Source organism: Tinamus guttatus, unplaced genomic scaffold, assembly GCF_059628265.1.
Source record: "Tinamus guttatus ecotype Peru unplaced genomic scaffold, ASM5962826v1 Tinamus_guttatus_pri_ptg000602l, whole genome shotgun sequence".
NCBI lineage: Eukaryota > Metazoa > Chordata > Aves > Tinamiformes > Tinamidae > Tinamus > Tinamus guttatus.
The window spans coordinates 5640196-5659745 of record NW_028289136.1 but is presented as its reverse complement, the minus strand read 5'-3'; the positions used below and the strand labels follow the sequence as shown (position 1 = coordinate 5659745).

The following is a 19550-nucleotide window of genomic DNA, read 5'->3' as shown; positions in this document are numbered from 1 at the left end:
TGGAAAAGAGAACTTAGCCTAAAGCACTTACATGCTAGAAATACTTGTACCCAAGGTTGGTGTAAGTCATTTAGGGTGTCTAGCAGAACAGAACACAGGTCACTTGTAGACAATGTCCAGACATAAACTCTTCTTTCCATTTTGACGGCCATCACACGGGGACAGTGGTGAAGGGCCTTTATCCCAGCCCATCTACCTCCTGCACAGCTGCATCCCTGCTGACAGCTTTCCCTGTGCCATTCCCCTTCCAGCTCGGACCTATGACAACCTGGATGCCTGCGAGGTTGTTCAGTCGGCGTCACTAATCACTGCAGCATCATTGCTGGAGGTCAGTGGCTCTGTGGTGTTATTGTCCCCTTCTCAGCCTGTTTCCATGTTCTTAATATTGTGGAAAACTTCATCTGAACCAGGCTCTCTTTGCACTGAAAGGGCCTGAAAGCTACTGGGGTAAGCCATGCTTTACCCTGCACTAGCAGTAGGTAGGTAGGTATTTCCATCTGAGCTTAGTTTCTGAACTCCCCTTTGCAGCACAGAAGAGAAACAGAGAGTTCTGGGGCACATTTCATGTCATGAGCATGTTCCTGGCATTGAATGTAAAAGTTGCTCGTTGCAGTAGCTGAGGCAATGTCACCTATACTGTGTATGTCTGAAGTGGGGTGAGATGACTCCATGGAAACCCTCCAGACAAGCTGGGCCATTCCTCAGTGTCCTCCTCAGGATGTGGCAGGGTCAGGCTCTGGAATGGGCTTTTCTCTGTGGGCTCCAGCTGGTCCCAGAATACGTCCCATAGATATCCAGAGGCTGTTTCCATGTACTTCCAAGACCAGGGCTTTCCCTAGCTTGAAGTCAGGAGTATGAAAGGGGTCAAAGGGATGCAAAGCTACATTGGTGCTGGCATGATACACCTTTCTAAAGCCAGCAACAGTGTCCAGTGGTGCCTTTGCCAGGTTGACCCTCAGGACGTGATGAACTGCCTTACCAGCCGTACTATAATCACCAGAGGCGAGACCGTCTCCACCCCTCTCAGCATGGAACAAGCGCTCGACGTGAGGGACGCTTTTGTAAAGGTAAATCTTAGGACGCTCCTTGGCATTTCTGTAGATGAGCTGAAGATATCCACAAGTTCTGAGACCAGAGCACCCAAGCCCTGTTTGGGCTTGCATGAGTGTGTCCCTTAGGGATTGTCCTGGATATGCTCTGCTGTGTCTGTGCTGTCACAGGTGAAGTAGTGCTGCAGACTAGCAGGGCGCACTGCAAACCCATCTCAGTGTGCTGCATCTTTGGGCTGTTGCAGGGAATTTATGGGCGGCTTTTTGTCTGGATTGTGGAGAAGATCAATGCTGCTATTTACAGACCCCCTTCCCAGGAACTCAAGAGTATCAGGAGATCCATTGGCCTCCTCGACATCTTTGGCTTTGAGAACTTCACTGTGAACAGGTACAGAGTCTGCAAAAGGAGACTCGGGTCTTAACCATCCTTCACCACCTAAGCTCAGGATGCTGCAGACCTATCACCGCTCCAAGACAAGCAGAACTGGACTGCACAATTTGAATGATAGATGATCAAAAACAATTACTTTTGTGTGATATTTATTTGTTCAAATATTGGCCACATAGTAGCTGTAGGACATAACCTCCAACTTATGGGTACAGACTAGACACACATAAGGCTTTGTTGTTGTTTTGAAGAGAAAATTGATAGCCTGGACCATTATGGCAGATTTCAGTTAATAGCAAACTTACTGAGCGGTTAATAAGGTCTGAGAGCATTGCTTCAGGCATGGAAAACAATGGATAAGGATCAAGTATGATGGATCTGAACTAATAATTTCTCAACCTTGCATCTACAGTTTTGAGCAGCTTTGCATTAATTTTGCTAATGAGAACCTGCAGCAGTTCTTCGTGCGCCATGTCTTCAAACTTGAGCAGGAGGAATACAACCTGGAGAACATCAACTGGCAGCACATTGAGTTCACTGACAACCAGGATGCCTTGGATATGATCGCCATCAAACCCATGAACATCATCTCCCTCATCGACGAGGAGAGCAAATTTCCCAAGGTGTGTTCGAGGCTCAATACTGCTTCCAATGACTCTTGTTTTCATCCCCTCTGCATTTGCACTGGTACCCTATGAGAGGTCTAACCAGGCGCATATCTGGCATCAAAAAAGATGTAATACACATTCACAAGTGGGTTACCTATTCATAGTCTTTACTGCTATCATATTTTCTTCTGCCTGTACTGTAGTCGTGGTTATGAACAAGTTAGCATTTCTAATGGAAGAGTGTATCTGTAAGGGGATTTAGAGCAGCTTTTGACAAAGTTTTTAAAAAATAATGTTAAATACACTCCCTTTGGAGTACTATTTTGAATATAACACATCATACCATAGGTATTTAATCCTTTTCTTTAGCTTCTGCACTTGAGAGGTTCCCTCCAACATATTTCTCATCAAAAGAAATACACATGGTCCCTGAGGCAAAGCAAAACAAAAAAACACCCACCATGATTGACTGAAAAAATGATTTTAGTAGGAAAAAAAAAAAGCCTAGTTAAATGTCAGATCTTTTCCTGTATTCATAGGGTACAGATGCCACAATGTTACACAAGCTGAATTCCCAGCACAAGCTGAACACAAACTATATTCCACCAAAGAACAACTATGAAACCCAGTTTGGCATTAACCACTTTGCTGGAATTGTTTACTACGAGACAAAAGGTATGGCACATCTCCTGGTGCACTGCTGGTGTGAAGGGGTGCTTGGGGGAAGGTGAACTGCTGCTGTGTTGGAGTAAATATACTACTGATATATAGATACATACCAGATTCATAGATATATAGATGCATATTGGCTCTTTCCTTGCCCACTTCCCCATTTCTGTTTGGCCTTCCCTGATGAAATCCATCCAGTTTCCTTACTATGGCTCATTTAATTCTCTGATGGGGTTACTGGTACCTCTGTGCACCTGCATCAGCCTTCTCATCCATGAACACCTCAGGAGGGGACTGGTTGTTGCTCCATGTCCTCAGCCGGCTTCTAAGCCATTCTGAAGGACATATTTTCATTAGGGTTTCCCAAGTATAGGAGAGCTCCCCAAGAAAAGCTAGTAGCCTTATGGCTAGAGGCTGTTTGCAGGATACCTACTGGCTGTGTCACCTACCTATGTGTTGTCCCATTATTCCTCTAGGTTTCCTGGAGAAAAACAGGGACACGCTGCATGGAGACATCATTCAGCTGGTACATTCCTCAAAAAACAAATTCATCAAGCAGATCTTCCAAGCAGACGTGGCAATGGTAATGCAGCCTGAAGAGATCTTCATTCAGGTCTTTTCAGAAAGGGAGGGCATTTCCTGGAAGGGAAAAATAGATTTGGAGAGTCACACTGATCTGATACTGTTTGAGGTGTGTTTTGAAACTGTTAGAGTGAGTGAACACCCTGGGGGGAGCGTTAACACAGTGTCACACTCCCCTTTCACCGTGTTCACTATCCTAAAACACTTTTCATGCTGTGGTTGCTCAGCTCCTAATTGTGTAGGGAACAAGACACAGTTGTGTTAGGGAGCGATACTCAATACAGAGTTGGCAAGAATAAAGTTTTTGAACATAGAAACTTGAGAGAGGAAGAACTAGCTGCTGCTGTGGGATAGGCTACATGTATGCACGTATGTATGTATGATAGAGTGAAAAGAGAAAACCTGGTGGCTGCTCTGAATGATCTGAAGATCCAGTGCAAAAAAAATGCTAAATATTTATAGACCAGATTTTCAGGAATGTCAGAAAAATTTAGGTGTTTAATCTCTTTATTGTTAAGGGAAGAAGATGCCTCAGTTCCTAAGCAACTTTATTAAATATGCTTTAGCATATTTAATTTAGCATGCTTTGCTCCTTCTGAAATGAATGATAGGTACCCTTTGACTTCATTAGGAAAAGGGTGAGTTTTATCAATCCCAAATAAGCTACCGATTGGCATGACACTCCTGGTAGATGTAGAGCTATCCGCAAACGTGGAGACTTTTGCTCATCTAGATAATACCCTTAGTGATGCCATTTCCTTTGCTTGTTATTTTTTGTTCCTTTTTTTTTATTACCTTTGTGCAAGCTTTGCAGATTTCTCGCTTGTTTGGAGAGTGCAGCAATGCACTCAAAGGAATAAACAAGAGGGAGCTCTGAGGTTGCACGGTCAAGCAGACTTCTTCACCAGAACATCTACCAAGCATTCACCTTTAAAAGATGCTGGCAGTATGTCTCAGCAAAACTCAAGTGTCCACCTGGGTGTTGTCTCAAACCTAGAAACCAAGACCTTTTAAAGCATGGGAGAACGCTACTGAGATAACTCCTTTTCTTTCATAGTTTTAGTCACTGTCTTAGCATTAAGCATTTTAAGAATATGTCACTAATCTGGCCTTTGTGCCTTGGTACTTTGATGATCTCCGCTTCTCTTATTTGAATGGTAGGTTTGTAACCTGCCATACATGCAGCTACATAAGGAACAAACACTGTGTGTTCTACTGACCAGATGCTGCTCTGTTGAGGGCAAATAAGATTATGAGGCACTTTGCTCAGCAGCTTTCAACCTTTGGTCCTTGGGAGCTTCTGGATTAGCTCTTTAAGGGTTCCATGAAAAGTGTCAGAGAAAAGTCCACATTTGCTTCGCGGTACTCAGACTTTCCAGGGGTATCTTCCTATGCTAGAAATTCTAGAGATCCACAGATCAGAGAAGGCTGAAAACTAACAGTGTATGTCCAGCAGTGTATGCTTGAATATTTAGTAATTGTTTGGCTACTGAAAGATGACTTAATGTTTGGGCACAGTGAAATCAGTGTGTGGTGAACTGGATTTTGCTGGAGCACAGTGAGTTGTTAAGCCTGGTTTGTGCATGCTCATCATGGAGAAGGGCTATTTGCATGTGTTTGCTGAACTGGAGCATTACTTTTTATGCAGACATGCGAAATGGTAGATTCAGTGGGAACTATACACAATTCTTCTCAACTACCTGCCTGCATGATATGACTGTGTTACTTGCTAGGGTAAGAGGCCCTAAGAGGCTAAGGGGCAGAGGGGGATGGAAATAAGAGGCTGGAAATAGATGAAGTGAAAAACAAACATCAGGTTTGGGGGCCTTCCCCTCAGCCAAAGCTTCATTTCTGTAGAAACTAATTAATTGGATTAAAACCAGGGGTACAATTTTTGTGAAAAGGTGTTTTGCTTGATGTCTTCCAAACTGTTCTCCATTAAGAGCAATGGTCAAAGGACAGAAGAGATGGGCTAAGGAGAGGGTAATGGGGAGGACTGAGAGTGGGGTGGATAAAGAATCACTTCAAAAGGTGCTGAAGAGCTATTTTCACATGGCAAGAGCTGGAGGGCAAAGGTCTCCTCAGCTTCAGGCATGTGAACATGGAGTGAAAGGGGAAAAGACAGGAGGGAGGTTGACAAAATCTAAGAATTAACGAATTTTGTTTGTGAGATGCTGTAGGAGCTGAACCTCCAAGACTAACAGTGTCAGGCTCCCATTTCAGTTATTCCTTCTTTTCACTGTTTGCTCTTCTCTGTCTCTGTTTTTTGTTTTGTTTTGTTTTGTTTGTTTGTTTTTGTTTTGTTTTGTTTTGTTTACCCTGTGCTTCATGTAGTTTCTCTGTGGCTATGCATCCAGCACTTTTGGCCAGTCGCCCACACCGACGCCAAAGGTAAAATAAATACATGAGTTCCTCTGTTGTATATTCACCTCTCCTCGTCAAGGATTGTGCTTTGCTCTTGCTGCTTTATTCCTCTTCCTGTGTTATCTATAGAGGATCTGTTTTAATTGACCGATATGACTGCAAGCATTTTTAGGCCTTGTTCAGTAGATACAGCAATATGATTTGTGCCGTGTCTTTGTAGGATTCAACCTCAAAGAGCTTCGGAGTGATGGGAATTTGGTTTGGATAAAATCAGAACCAGCCCGAGCCAAGATGATTTTTTTTTCCTAATGTTTGAGTCATTCTAATTAATTTTGGCTTGATCATTCATGAAGTTCAGTTGGTGCCTCTCACTTGTGCCATCATTGACTTCAGTGGGACATTGCTGCTCCACACAGCAGGGAATCTGGCTTTATTTTGCCCTTTTGGGGGCAGAAAATTAGACAGCTCATGTGCAAAGAGAGACTCGTGGATAGCACTTCTGGGTTGTTTGGAAATGCTGTCATTCTTATGAGTGGTTTTAGGTCTTGTCCAAGTGAGAGCTCACATTTATGCCTTGAAAGGAGCAGTAAATATTGAATTTTGAGGCTCAATCAAACAGGCTTTTGGCACCTTTTTATGCCTTTTCAGATGTGCCTAGTCTCCTAACTGGTTCTGATGACTTCCCAAACCTTTCCTGCTAGATATTTGGCCATATGGGTAGCATACTGGATGCTAAGGTTTCATAATGCCAGCTGTGTGACTCTGCCAACGTTCCTGTGATAATCCTCCCACAGCAAGGAGACTGTGTTGGAGATGAACCTGACTTTTGATATCCAGATCCTTGCATGGGGCTGAATTTTAACACTTTTTATCTCTGCAGCATCTCAGGTGTTTGGACTTGGAATTCCAATGAGTGTGACCTTAAGCAGAATGACCCAATGCCATTTGTTCCATACCTGGGGCCCTTCCCCTCTGTATCATGACTGCAAAGTGTTCACAGAATCACAGGATGGTTGAGGTTGGGAGGGACCTCTGGAGATCATCTAGTCCAACACCCCCGCTCAAACAGAGTCATGTAGAGCATGTTGCCCACATCACCACGTCCAAATGGCTTTTAAATATCTCCATGGATGGAGACCCCAAAACCTCTCTGAGGAAACTGAAGTCTGGTTAGCAACCTCTTGTTGGGCCCCTCTGCAGGGCTATAACAATGCCACATGCCAGAAAAATTCCCTCTGGACTAGGATATGGTGAGAATTGTTATACAAAATCCATCAGGAATTTTTTTTTTTTTTTTTTGGCTGAAGAACATAGAGGATATAGGGAACTGGAGAAATAGCAATTATATTTCTATGTGTTTTGTTGTTGTTGTGGTTCTCACAATACAGCCTGATGTTTTGTAGGTTTTCCAGTCACCATAATAATCATCATAACTGTTAGTCACTGAGCCAAGGGTGGAACAGTCAGGTTTGGAAACCTTTAGTTTCCAAATATAGCACTAGCCGTAAGCTGTACAAAATGCGATTCTAGTTCACAATAGTAGTACTCAGCACTGCTATGTAGTCCGTCAGCTTTGCATCTCAAAGGCCTTTTCCAGACCCTACAGCCTTTAGGGGAGAGACTGCCTTTTATCACATGCCTACACAGAACCTGCCGTGAGAGTGATTCAACTTTCAGTGGTCATATGGAAGCCACTTTTTATAACTTTTTATATAGCAAATGATGATTCTTACACTGCTGCTGAGGTGAAGCAAGAGGAAACACTGAGTTTTGGGTCACTACTCTGTCAGTACAGGAAGACTCCAAAGCAAAATGCTTGCCTGGGGCTTCGCTATGTATTTGAAAGTCCAGGCTTTCCTGGTCTTTCCCCTGATCCCCTTAGGCTGCAGGGGTTTGTATGCCAATGTGAGGCCCAGAGAGCATGAGAGTGAATGGGATGATGCAGTCTGGAGAGTGGACAGGATGAACCCAGACTGCTCTACTGATCCAATGGAGACTGCACCACTGCCTTTTACCGAAGGCTGGATACGTGCAAAGAGGAGCTGCAAGGAATTAGCAGGCTAGAGAGGCAGGGTATGCTGCCTGGGAGCAAACTGCTCATGCATTCCCTTCAAGGAGACCTTGGTACAAAGTCTTGCATCCTTCCTACTACCATGGCTGAACAACGGCCTCTCCCAGCCAAGACCAAGTTGTCTAAGACTTGACAAACATGCATTGCTTCCAGCATCGTTCCTGCATCTGTCCTAGCATCTGTCCCCTCTCATTGTGGCCATCCTTTTACATCATGTAGAGGTAACTGCTTACACATAACTTGCAAAGCAGCAAGGCAATATTAATGAAAGTTATTCATGCTCAGACTCTCACTGACACAGTCTATTCCTCACCAAATCTGTGAATAACCTACAAGCACCTGACTCTGTAGCACTCATCTGTTAACAGCTACATTCATAAATTGCATAAACCATGTTAATAGGTTGTCCTAAGGGGAGGTTTGCTAGGAGAGATTACTGCTAGCTCCCCATGTTCTCGAGGACAAGTGAGCCAGAGTTCCCCAGTCTGTGCATGAGCAGGGTTTCCTCTGCTGTCTTGCCTTGTTGGAATTCCATGACACCTTTTATGTTTCAGCTGGGTTTGTCTTATCATAATATCCAACCTGAGCTGTGCAAGATCCTTATTTGGGGATGGAGGTGGGATGCAGATGTTGACCACAAGTTACTAATGCCGTACACTGAAGAGCATGTGTAGATTTTGGCAATGAAAGTAGAAATAAAACTTACCACACTGCAAAACATAGCATCACAGCCAGTGAAAGTGGAGACTGTGATTCCATGCATGGCTTTGCATTCCCTGCAAAGAACAGGAAATTTTGAGGAAATGTATATTAATACCTCACTGGAAATACTTGCTTTGGGAAATATCTGGATGTCAAGTCATGTTGCAGTGGGTCCTCTTTTTGGTTCAGAGAGAGTCGTAGCCTGGTGCCCAACTTCTTGTTCAACCCACTGGCAGTTCCTCCCACCCCATAAAGGCTCCCAGACCCTACCAAGACCTGCGATTGTCCCTGTTTCCATTGTCTATTGTGAATGTGTATTTCAGGTCATTAGTTGTCCCTGTAGTTCATAGTGCATTCATAAAGCAAGGTTGGTTCTTCGTTTTGGTTGGAGCTAGTTTACAAGGATGTTCTTGTAGGTCAAGGAGAAGTAGCTATCCAAGAGAAGCCTCTCCGTTCTGCTCAAGAAACACTTGCCCAAAGCTCAAGGCCAGATTTTTCATTTTAAGCAAAACCGTGAGAATAGGCAAAATACCCCAGATTATCCTGGTTCCCCTAAATGCTCCTCGCCTTGTTCTAGCAAATGCTCTTCTCCAAACACAACTAAAATCTTTCCCAACTTAAATCCTTTTAGCATAAACTGGGGAAAGCAAGCAGATCTTAGCACCTTCTGGAGCTATTCCAGGGTTACACTGCAGCAGACATGCCCTGGATCATCTACCAACCTATTTCAAGGCTGATCCGATACCATGGGGAACAGTAGAGCCTGGGCCCAACATGAGGGAGCATCCAAGGAGCCTCCTAGGGCAAACACATGTTCCAAGTCAATGTACAGAGATATTTGAAGGCCTGGATGGGTTTGCTCTTCATGGGTCAGTAGGATTGCCAGCAACATGGGGAGGGCTCAAGCAGGAGAAATTGAAAATACAGCATTGGGATAACGGTCCACTGCCTGCGCTGGTAAAGAGGGACACGGATTTCCTCACCAGATGCAGGTGGCATCAGGGCTCAGTGCCTCCCTGACCTTTCTCTCCATCATGGGAGGTGTCAGGAGCAGATTGGCAGAGTCCAGCCTCTGCAAGCAGGCAGTGAGGACAAATCTAGGAGCCTTGAAGCCCCTCTCCTTTCCCCCTTCCCTCCGGCACCGTTGGCCCATGTGGGTAGTTCTCCTCTCCCCTGCCCCGTTGCTGATGCACCCGTGGCCTCTCCACACACAAAAACCCCCAGCTCCTCCCTCTGCTGCCAGAGGCTCCCAGGGACACGGCCGGAGGGGAAAGACGCTGTTATCCTTTCATTTCCTGAGCCAGCGCTGCTGTGGTTTTTCCAGGGAGCGGAGACAAGGAAGCGCTCGCCGACGCTGAGCAGCCAGTTCAAGCGATCCCTGGAGCTGCTGATGAGGACTCTCAGCGTGTGCCAGCCCTTCTTCGTCCGCTGCATCAAGCCCAATGAGTACAAGAAGCCCATGGTAAGTCCTGCTCTTCTGCCTCTCTCTTGCTGCTTCTCACAGGGGCTTGTCCTGCATGCGCGGAGGCTAAAACTCTTTGGGATGGTGGTGGAGCCAGGATGGACCCTGGGTGTTTGGAAAACCAACCGGCAGACTTTCAGGCATGGAGGCACCAAAGCTCTCCAGTGACAGCCCAATATGCTACCTAATGTTACCCCAAAATATTTTGCAGAGGGAGGCTGTTATCTCAGCCTTTCTTTCCAAGGTTGACCTCAAAGAATTCACTCTGCAGCCTTTATTCACATGAAAATGCCTCTAAATTTCCATAGAGGCTGGTGTCCTCAGAAACTTAAAAATAACTGACGGTCAGTTAAAAGCGCCGCTTTTATTGTGTTTGTTTCAAAGGCAGTGAAATCTCTGAGGACAAACTTTAATGAGCAAAGGAAAGGAGATGGCTGTAAATCTTTCTGACCCCTGTGAGCACACAGAGAGGTGACTCAAGAGTTTTGCAAGGGAAGTGGGATAATAAAATGGGTTTTGAACACCCCAATCGCACCAGATCTAGACCCTGGTATTAACAATCACTGCTAGCTGCTCAGCACTGATAATAAAGATAACACCTTTACTGAGCAGTTTTACTCAGTAAGAATTTCAGCTATTTGTAGCTATGAATCATTTTGCCCATGATTGCTTCTCTTGAACCTCAGGTTCGTGGTGAGTAATCTATTGATTATCTTCATCTAAAGTTAGCATCCATAAGAAAACTGAGTTGTGAAAAATATACCAGATTTCAGAGCTGCTACAGTTTGCTTGTTGGAAACTTTTTTTTGCTAATCAGTGAAAATAATACAATGAGGGGAAAAAAGTCTGGTGGTTTTCTCTGAGCAGTTTACTGTGTCCTTACTCTGTTTCTGATGAGTGCAGGAAAAGGCACTTAATGTCATGTTTAAAAGAATTATTTGGATTAATATGTCTGTTCTGAGATTGTCATCTGAATAAAAGATGATTCAAGAAGATTCGAGAAATTCCAAATCAAAGCCTTGATTTGGAAAATGAGTGATACTGAGAAATAGATGTACCTCTTGAACTAATGTTAAAAAATTATTCCCAATGCCCAGTCTTTAAGCTGCGCATGTGCCTGGATTTCCAGGACCCAATCTGCATCTTACATTACAAGTCTATATTTGACCAGTTTTTGCAAGCTTTAAGCCAGAGCTTCACCTCACTTATCTACAAGACATTCAGTGGGACATAAATACAGCTAAATGCTTGAAGGAATAGAACAAAAAGAAGTTAATCTCTGCATAAGAAGCACGAGGGGGTGAAATAACACTGAATTGGTGACTGTAGTGCTGTAAGATATCAAATATGCTTTCTTGCTAAAAAAAGGAATATTTATTTTTGGCCCTGGTTTAATAATACAAAGGAGAAAAAAAAAAAAAAAAAACCAGATAACAGGACACAGAGCTGCACTGGATGATTGCAAAAGAGAACATTTTCTGTGAGTTCACTTTCTGGCCCAGGCTGTGAAGGAAAGTGTACTGATAGTGATAGGAAATGGGAGAGTGGGAAGTGAAAGGTCAGTGGAAAGTCCTGACTGTTTGTTGTTTTACATTATTTGAAAACATTTGCTTCCTTTTAAAATGTGCTTGGGGCAAAATTTATATATATTGTTTGCACTGAGATGCTGGCTTGAGTTCTCCAGGTCTTTCCACACAGTTTTCTGAGTATTGTTCTGTTTTTCTTGCTACCCGAAAGAAATGGATGGTGTTAATTAAGTAACAAACTGTTCAAAGAAAGACAAGACTGTCAGCCCATGCCAGCAGTCCGTGTAGCACGAGAGCTTTGTACACCCTGACGCCAGGAAACACGTCACAGCCCATGCACAGCAGACAGGAATGAGCCCTTCCAATTCCACAGCGTTATTTGGGAGCTCTGAATTACTTTACTTAACCAGGGAATGTTTTGCTTCCCTTCAAGTATATCCGAATCTCCCCACATGTCATGAATGACAGCGTGTATAAAGTAATGCAAAAGCCACATCAGGTCTGTTACTTCACCTGCAGGTTGATTTGGCCTTTACAGAAGATGGATGAGCTCACAGCATTTACCTTGCACTTATCTTGTCCCCGAAACTCATATTAGATAGGGACGGGTTGAGACCACATCTGGATGACATTGCTTTCTGCCTTCTTCTCATTTATCCAATGTGTCCTATCCTGGTAAAAGTATTATTTGTCTCACTTCACTCAAACCTTTTTCTTAAAGTGGCTGCTATAAGCTGGTTAAAAAGCTCACTCCAGAGCAGGGGATATGAGTGTATCCAGAGGGCAAATGTGCCTGTCATAAAAGTGAGTTTATCGTTTGGTCCCTATGAAGGAAGCATTGTTGCCCATTTTTCCAAGGTGATGGTCTTCACCATTGCATGGTGCTCTCTGGTTCTTCCAGTCCTTTGCAGAATTTGTAGGGCATATCCAGCTTTGTAAGTGGGAATTAAAGAAGGGGAATGAGGTGAATGCACTCAGCAATTCGTAGGACCAGCCCTGGGGCCACAGCATGAAGGTTTGGGGTGGACACCTGAATTCATTCCCTTATGCAAATTCATACTCTGCATTTTCTTATGGCTTATGCAAGCTGAGTGACAGGGCTGGGAAGCAGTCAGTGAGGTATGTAATAAACCCCTGTATCCTCTGCAACGTTTCCCTCCCCAGCTGTTTGACCGGGAGTTGTGTGTCCGTCAGCTGAGATACTCGGGGATGATGGAGACAATCCGGATTCGCCGGGCTGGCTACCCCATCCGCTACACTTTTGTGGAGTTTGTGGACAGGTACCGGGTGCTCATGCCCGGGGTGAAGCCAGCATACAAGCAGGTGAGTGCTTTCTTCCATGGCAAACCATTGCTCCTGGTTGGCCTCTCCAGATATGTTTACAATGAGCTCTTCCAGAGACAGTGATGCAGCGCTCAGTCCTCAGATGTTACAGTGGTGCTGGAGGGTTTCCACACAAAACAGGGGAAGGAGGGTTGCATTCAAGCACCAAGGGATTGTAATCAACCTGGTACCTGACTCCCATCCCCTTTGTGCCAGGGCGACCTGCGGGGGACATGCCAGCGCATTGCAGAAGCTGTGCTCGGGAAGGACGACGACTGGCAGATTGGCAAGACCAAGATATTCCTCAAGGTATGAGGCTCTCCAAGTCCTGCTGTGCTCTAGCATCTTTTTTTATTCCTGTAATTCTTTTTCCACCCTGTGTGGTGTCCCAGACAGGAGGAAATCCGAACAGTCTGCATAGATGCTTGCACAAACTCACAGGAACACAGAAATTGTTGCATACAGCACACAACCTTTTCCCTCCTGGGCAGAGCTGTGGCTGCTCGGTCTCATCTCTCTTCACCCAAAAGGTCTGGCAGCAGGAGAGATGTCCTGCAAAAAGAGTGACTGAGACTGCAGCAGGCGTGGTTTGCATTCTGCCCTTGCACGATCCAAGCTGCACCTTCCAGCTTCCCTCTCTGCATTCGTTCAAGTAAAGTAGAGCAGCCCCATGATGCAGAGAACCCTGCAGCCCCATGAAACGAGAGTAGCTCTGTCCATCCACACTCCTCTTCCCTTTCCACCCCACTCTTATACTGCTTCTGACAAGGCCGAATGGGCCAGGAACCAGCACAGAAGCAGAGGCTTCTCTCTACCAATCTCTCAGCTGTAAATCCTGACCACTTATTTCATAATATAACCCCCAACCCGTTGCCAGTGCAAACACCCCCATCTCTTTCCTATGAGCTGTTTCCACTAGCCGTTCTTTCCAGAACATGTTATCAAGATCTCACAGCTGTCAGGGCAGGAAACAGAGAAATCAGGAGGCCCTGAAGGGCAGAATGAGGTCAAGCAAAGCAGGAAATGTGTGGAGTTGCCTCTGTTGCACCCAGAGCGGCAGAGCTCAGCATGCAGCAGCCAGGAGAGAGACTGGAGTTACAAACTGCACAAAAGAATTCAAAAGCAATATGAGGCTGATGCATCTGAAAGCCACAGAGTAAGAAAATTCAGTAAATTCAGTATAACAGGGAGCCATGGTGTCCTTGGGGTCTGGAGATGTGGTCTTGGCTTAAGAGAGCAGCAGGAACCAAGCATCTGGGAGTTTGTTTCCAAGCTTTCCTTGGGGTTGCTCCCACGGCCAGTGGTGCTACCAGGGAGTCTTACATGAAAACACAACGTAATTTGTCGGCTTTCCGACCATAAAGTGCTGCATATGCATCTTACCGCCACAATGGTGCACTCAGGAATGAAAACAGTGGGTCCCTTGGAATTACGTCAGTGGCTCCCCAGTGAGGTGGGGTGATGGCTGGGATATGAAAAGTCCCAAGTGGTTTGGTCTGGCAGCCTCCCTGGCGAAGGTCTTCATACCACCTCTCCTGACCCTCCTCAAGTGGGCAGGGAGCTTCAGGCACAGATGCTGTGTCATTTTGTCCCATAGGACCACCATGATATGCTGCTGGAGATCGAGAGAGACAAAGCCATCACAGACAAAGTCATCCTCATCCAGAAGGTGGTTCGAGGGTTTAAAGACAGGTAAGTGTGATGTGTCGCTCCTCCGATGCTTTGACGACCTGCCGTGTCTGCACCTGGTTGTGGTAGCTGCTCATGTCCTGCTCTCATTGGGGCACAATTGTGGAGGAGAAGGGAGATGTTCACCCACGGAGGATGGGGTTTTGTTCACCCTTTCTTGGACTTTGTGCTCTACAATTGGCTTACCGACAGGTGTGTTTGGGTTCAGACCTTGGACTTTGCAGAAAAGGTATGTGACAAGTAATCAGGTGCTGCTCCTTACCATCTCACTGAAACCCAGGAGAGACCTCCATATACTCCCAATGCCCCTACGGTGTTCAAATCCAAGATCAGACCAGGCTAAGGGGGGCAAAGGGGCAAACTGCAGTAAAGGGGTGATGTTTCTGTAGGGATTGTGTTGCTTTTGACCCTAGCATCTTTTGCCAGCTAGTTATCATCTCTAGCCCTTACCACAGAGAGCATCCTGCATTCAGTTCCCACCGGCACCAAGAGTCTGGTCCTTCACCATAGCTTTGGATCAGATTGAATCCCTTCTCAGCCAGCTCGGAGGGATTCAATCCCTGAAGAGCAGGGATTTCAAATCAGAGAGGAGTCAGCAACGGGGGAAAGAAGGGAGTTGTTCCCAGCATCTCCCGCTGCCCTTTTTGGGGCTGCTTTGCCCATTCCTACAAGTTGTCAAGCTGGTGGAGACCTAGCAGAGAAATCCCCTACAGACCTTCTCATAAAGGCACGGAGAGCTGGGGGAGGAGACATCAGGCAGAAGACGCAGTGTTTACTCCATCCATTTGCTGTTTTCCAAACTCTAAAGAATGAGGCCCAGGAGATAATAACCTGTGGGCAAACCACAGAGACAAGTGATTGAAATGCCTTTCCAGGTCCAATTTCCTGAAAGTGAGAAATTCAGTCCTGATGATTCAGAGATACTGGCGTGGGCATAACTGCAGGAAGAACTACGGTGCTGTAAGTACTGGGGTGCTTCCTCACACCCTCTGCCTTCCTATGTCATTCATCCAAGCAACTAAAAAAGAGTTTTCTGGGTCCCTCCAGTTCATTCTGCCCTGTTGAGTTGAGCAGGAGGTTGGCCTTCACCAGCTGAGCAAGGAAGGGTCACCTGGAGTTTTAAAGATCATTTGACAGTTCCTGGGGGAATGGAAGCTCTGGAGCAACATTAGGCCTAGATGCAGGAAGATCAATTTCTTCTGAATACATGCCCTATCCACCTCCAGGCCTGATTATATCGACAGTCATGGCTTTCTCTTGGCTTAAACCCCATCCATGGCTCTCTCCTCTCTCTGTCCTAGCTGGATCTGGCCCAATAGCAGACATTTGGCACAGGGAAGTGGTTGGCCACAGGAGTGACTATGACAAAAAGAGTCCCAATATCATCCTTTTAGCCTGCAACATGGTGGGAATAGCCATTTCCAGATGGGTCTGGACATGTCGATGATCCAGAGCCTCGGCAATCAGACAGGCAATCTGCAGGAGCAGGGCTTAGCAGGGGAGCCCATGGGAGATGCTGGAGCTCTATGGGTACAACCCTCATGACTTGCAGCTACTCTGATGTGAAGAACTAGTCCTTTTGAGGCCTCTCAAGGGGGGAAATTCTGTAGGACTCAGTGGGGAAGAATCAACCTTCATCTTCTCCAGTCTTTTAATTAGTGCAACAGTGAGAGCCCTCCGTTTCTCCACCCTCTCGGAGAACCTCCCTCCCAAATGCTTGACCTGGGGGTGGCTGATTCCAGCCGCTCTCATTTACAGCCGCGCAAGCAGCAGATTAAGGAGGGAAATCTTCTTAGGGGTGGGCGAGTCCCCGGGCAGCAGCGCGGCTCCATCCCGCTCCCTTTTGCAGATGCGGATCGGCTTCCTGAGACTGCAAGCCCTCTACCGATCCCGCAAGCTCCACAAGCAGTACCACATGGCCCGCAGGCGGATCATCGAGTTCCAGGCCCGCTGCCGGGGCTACCTCGTCCGTAGGGCTTTCCGACACCGCCTCTGGGCCGTCCTCACTGTCCAGGCGTACGCCCGGGGCATGATCGCCCGGAGGCTCTACAAGCGTCTTCGGGGAGAGGTGAGGACCACGGAGAGACGTCAGTTGTGGGAAACAGAGGCAGGGAGAGGGGCTATATGTGTGTTTTGGCATCATGTGCTCATGAGATGGGAATTTAAAGAGCACAGAAGAATTACAAAAAGCGGTAGATATCCATTCAGAAGGGCTCTTGTGTTTCTTTCCCAGTATCATCGACGTCTGGAAGCAGAGAAACTTCGGCTGGCGGAAGAGGAACGACTCCGAAAAGAGATGAGTGCGAAGAAAGCCAAGGAGGAAGCAGAAAAGAAACACCAAGTACGCTGTGACTGCCCTCTTTCTGGGTCTCTCTTTCCATTTTTCAGGGTCTAATTCTACTTCTTGGAGAAGGAAATGCCAAAAATATCTAGGGGATTTCTGCCCCGCTTGAGCTATTTGCATTTAATTCACTAAAGCCCTCTGTGCTCTAACTAGGCTGAAGCTGCTCCAGAATTTCTGATCTGTTGCACAGGAATGCCAGAGAGTCTGTTTATTATTCGCTCACTTTTGCTACTGCATAAAGGCTGAAGGGAGAACTGGGACACTGCGTTAAGCAACGTGTGTGAACGTACATGCTTGTTACATACATGTATTTTAACAGGGGGTCAGAGATGGTCTGTGTGCTTAGACTAGACATCATAAGCAGGCAATATGGAGGGATACATTATTAATGTTCTTTTGCAATTAGGAAACTGAGACTTGGGCACATTACTGATTTGCTCCAAGTCATGTTGCTGCGATAATGCCCAGTCTGCATTTCTTAAACCAGAGCCTGCAGAATTTAGTGACAGCTCTTTGGAGGGAGTAGTTTAGTCATTGCAATTGTCCTCTTCTAGGTACGCCTGGCCCAGCTGGCCCGTGAAGATGCAGAGAGAGAAGTAAAAGAAAAGGAGGAAGCCCGTCGGAAGAAAGAGCTGTTAGAAAAGATGGAGAAAGCGCGCAATGAGCCCGTGAATGACTCGGACATGGTGGACAAAATGTTTGGATTCCTAGGGACAACCTCCTCACTGCCTGGCCAGGAAGGACAAGCACCCAACGGCTTTGAGGTACTGGAGAAATGCACAGGTCTGGCGACCACATGAAAAGCATTAGCAACACATTGATGAATCAGGGCAGAGCGGGGCTCTGAAGGCTTCCTTCTAGCCCAGGGTCTTTTGCATGGCCAGAAGGCTCTGGGTGCACCCAGGGGCAGTGGATGGGAACAGACGTACAATCTGCAACCCTTTCCTGGGGCTATCATGGAGATGGGAGCAGCATTGCTGCATGATCCCTGAAGCTTTGTAACCTTTGAGATCTGCTCCCTCATGGTTTATCACGTCTCACAACATCTAGCTCAATCCCCCTTTGCCCTGTGCTGGGAGTGGGGCCGTGCTCAATGCTTCTGCCAGGGGACCTTGCTGGGCACAGGAACAACCCTTAGGACCTTGCCAGGACAGCAGGGTTGCATTTCACAGCATTGCCTCCTTTTTGGCTGAAAGCAGGCAGACAGAAACGTCAGGGAAGGGGGTAGATCAGTGTCCAAAGCCATGCAGCATGCTTGATACATCCTTCCCTGGCAGGATCTCGAGCGAGCCCAGAAGGAGCTGGAGGAAGAGGACCTTGATGCAGCATTGCCTCTCCCTGAGGAAGAAGAGGAAGATCTCTCAGAGTACAAATTTGCCAAGTTTGCCGCAACGTATTTCCAGGGCACGACAACACACACCTACATCCGTCGGCCTCTCAAGCAGCCTCTCCTGTACCATGAGGATGAAGGAGACCAGTTGGTGAGGAAGGGACAAAAGCCCCTGAGTAGGGTGGGATGGGTTGGAGGATGTCTAGGGAGCCCTTCACTCAAAGGTCACCAGTTTGCCTCGGGATACACTGGTGTGCTCAGAGGTCGATGGAGAGCACAGCAGCGTTGGCATGCTTTAATCATTAGGGTTAAGAGCAGAGTTAACAGAGGAGGAACTTCAAGAGCAGAACTACATTGAACCCACACAGCTGTAATGAACATCTGTCTATCATCTTGCCCTCACATTGGTTCTTTGCAGTTGGGTAGGAGTTGGCTCGCTGCCTCTCAATAAGGGTGGCATCTCCTAGCCAAGAACCAGACTCCCTGCACTGTGGAGTGCACAAATACAGTCATGGTGGCATGAACGCTGTGCCTGAATCTGGTGGTCCTTGCTGCTAGCCTGGCCAGCTTTGGCTCGCACAGATGATGTGCAGAATGCAAACAAAATGGTTGTGTGAGATGCAGGAAGATGCCATCCTGAAGATGGATGGGGAGATCACAGTGGCAGTTGAGACACGCTGCCAAGGTGCAGGCACATGGCTGGAGCATGCTCAGAGATAGCTGAAGATGGTTTTGGAACAAATGGCAAAATTGTACCCTCCCAGGGTCCTGCAGTTTCTTTTACCTGCTCTGTCACTATCACATTGCTGATTTCTCTAGTCACATCTCTATACAACGACAAGGCAATGCAATAGCCGTTTCTACAAGGCAAAAGGCAACTGTTTGTGTTTAGTAACTGCTCTTAAAGTTCTTCCTGTCTTAGTCCCACTTCATACTTTGCATCTGACTTGAAAAGTCCGTCGTGTAGTTTGCACTGGTCCAACTCTCATAAATTTTCATTCACGGCCAAATGACAGGCTGCTTTACACTCCTAAAGCTCCTCTTCCTGATGGATTCCATATGGCTTGACCACCACATCCACTGTCCTCCTGAGAGCTAATGAAATTAAACTTTCCTTTCAAATAGGCAGCCCTTGCCGTATGGATCACTATCCTCCGTTTCATGGGAGACCTCCCTGAGCCTAAATATCACACAGCCATGAGTGATGGTGGTGAGAAAATCCCTGTGATGACCAAGATCTATGAGACTCTTGGGAAAAAGACTTATAAGAAAGAACTGCAGGCGCTGCAGGGAGAAGGAGAGGTAATTGATACCATTGTAAAAGAATCGATATTATTAGGTAATGGATATTGAAATATGTCTGTAAAGAAACTATATATAGGGTTTACTGTATTTGTCTATTTTATCTGTGGTTATGTTATGAAAGAAGAACTGTCTCTATGT

General features: G+C 46.3%; 1 protein-coding gene across 1 annotated transcript in view; it reads left to right on the top strand.

Annotated features, from left to right (window-relative positions):
• Positions 1-19550, top strand: part of MYO7A (myosin VIIA) — a 77807-nt gene that overhangs the window by 32078 nt on the left and 26179 nt on the right. The window contains exons 10-26 of the mRNA XM_088534993.1: positions 252-328; positions 948-1067; positions 1295-1437; positions 1850-2060; positions 2585-2720; positions 3191-3297; positions 5631-5687; positions 9758-9895; positions 12586-12744; positions 12961-13053; positions 14342-14436; positions 15309-15393; positions 16283-16501; positions 16667-16774; positions 17332-17541; positions 18055-18258; positions 19233-19409. Of these exons, the coding sequence (XP_088391119.1) occupies positions 252-328; positions 948-1067; positions 1295-1437; positions 1850-2060; positions 2585-2720; positions 3191-3297; positions 5631-5687; positions 9758-9895; positions 12586-12744; positions 12961-13053; positions 14342-14436; positions 15309-15393; positions 16283-16501; positions 16667-16774; positions 17332-17541; positions 18055-18258; positions 19233-19409 (2339 nt within the window). The remainder of the gene's footprint in view (positions 1-251; positions 329-947; positions 1068-1294; positions 1438-1849; positions 2061-2584; positions 2721-3190; positions 3298-5630; positions 5688-9757; positions 9896-12585; positions 12745-12960; positions 13054-14341; positions 14437-15308; positions 15394-16282; positions 16502-16666; positions 16775-17331; positions 17542-18054; positions 18259-19232; positions 19410-19550) is intronic.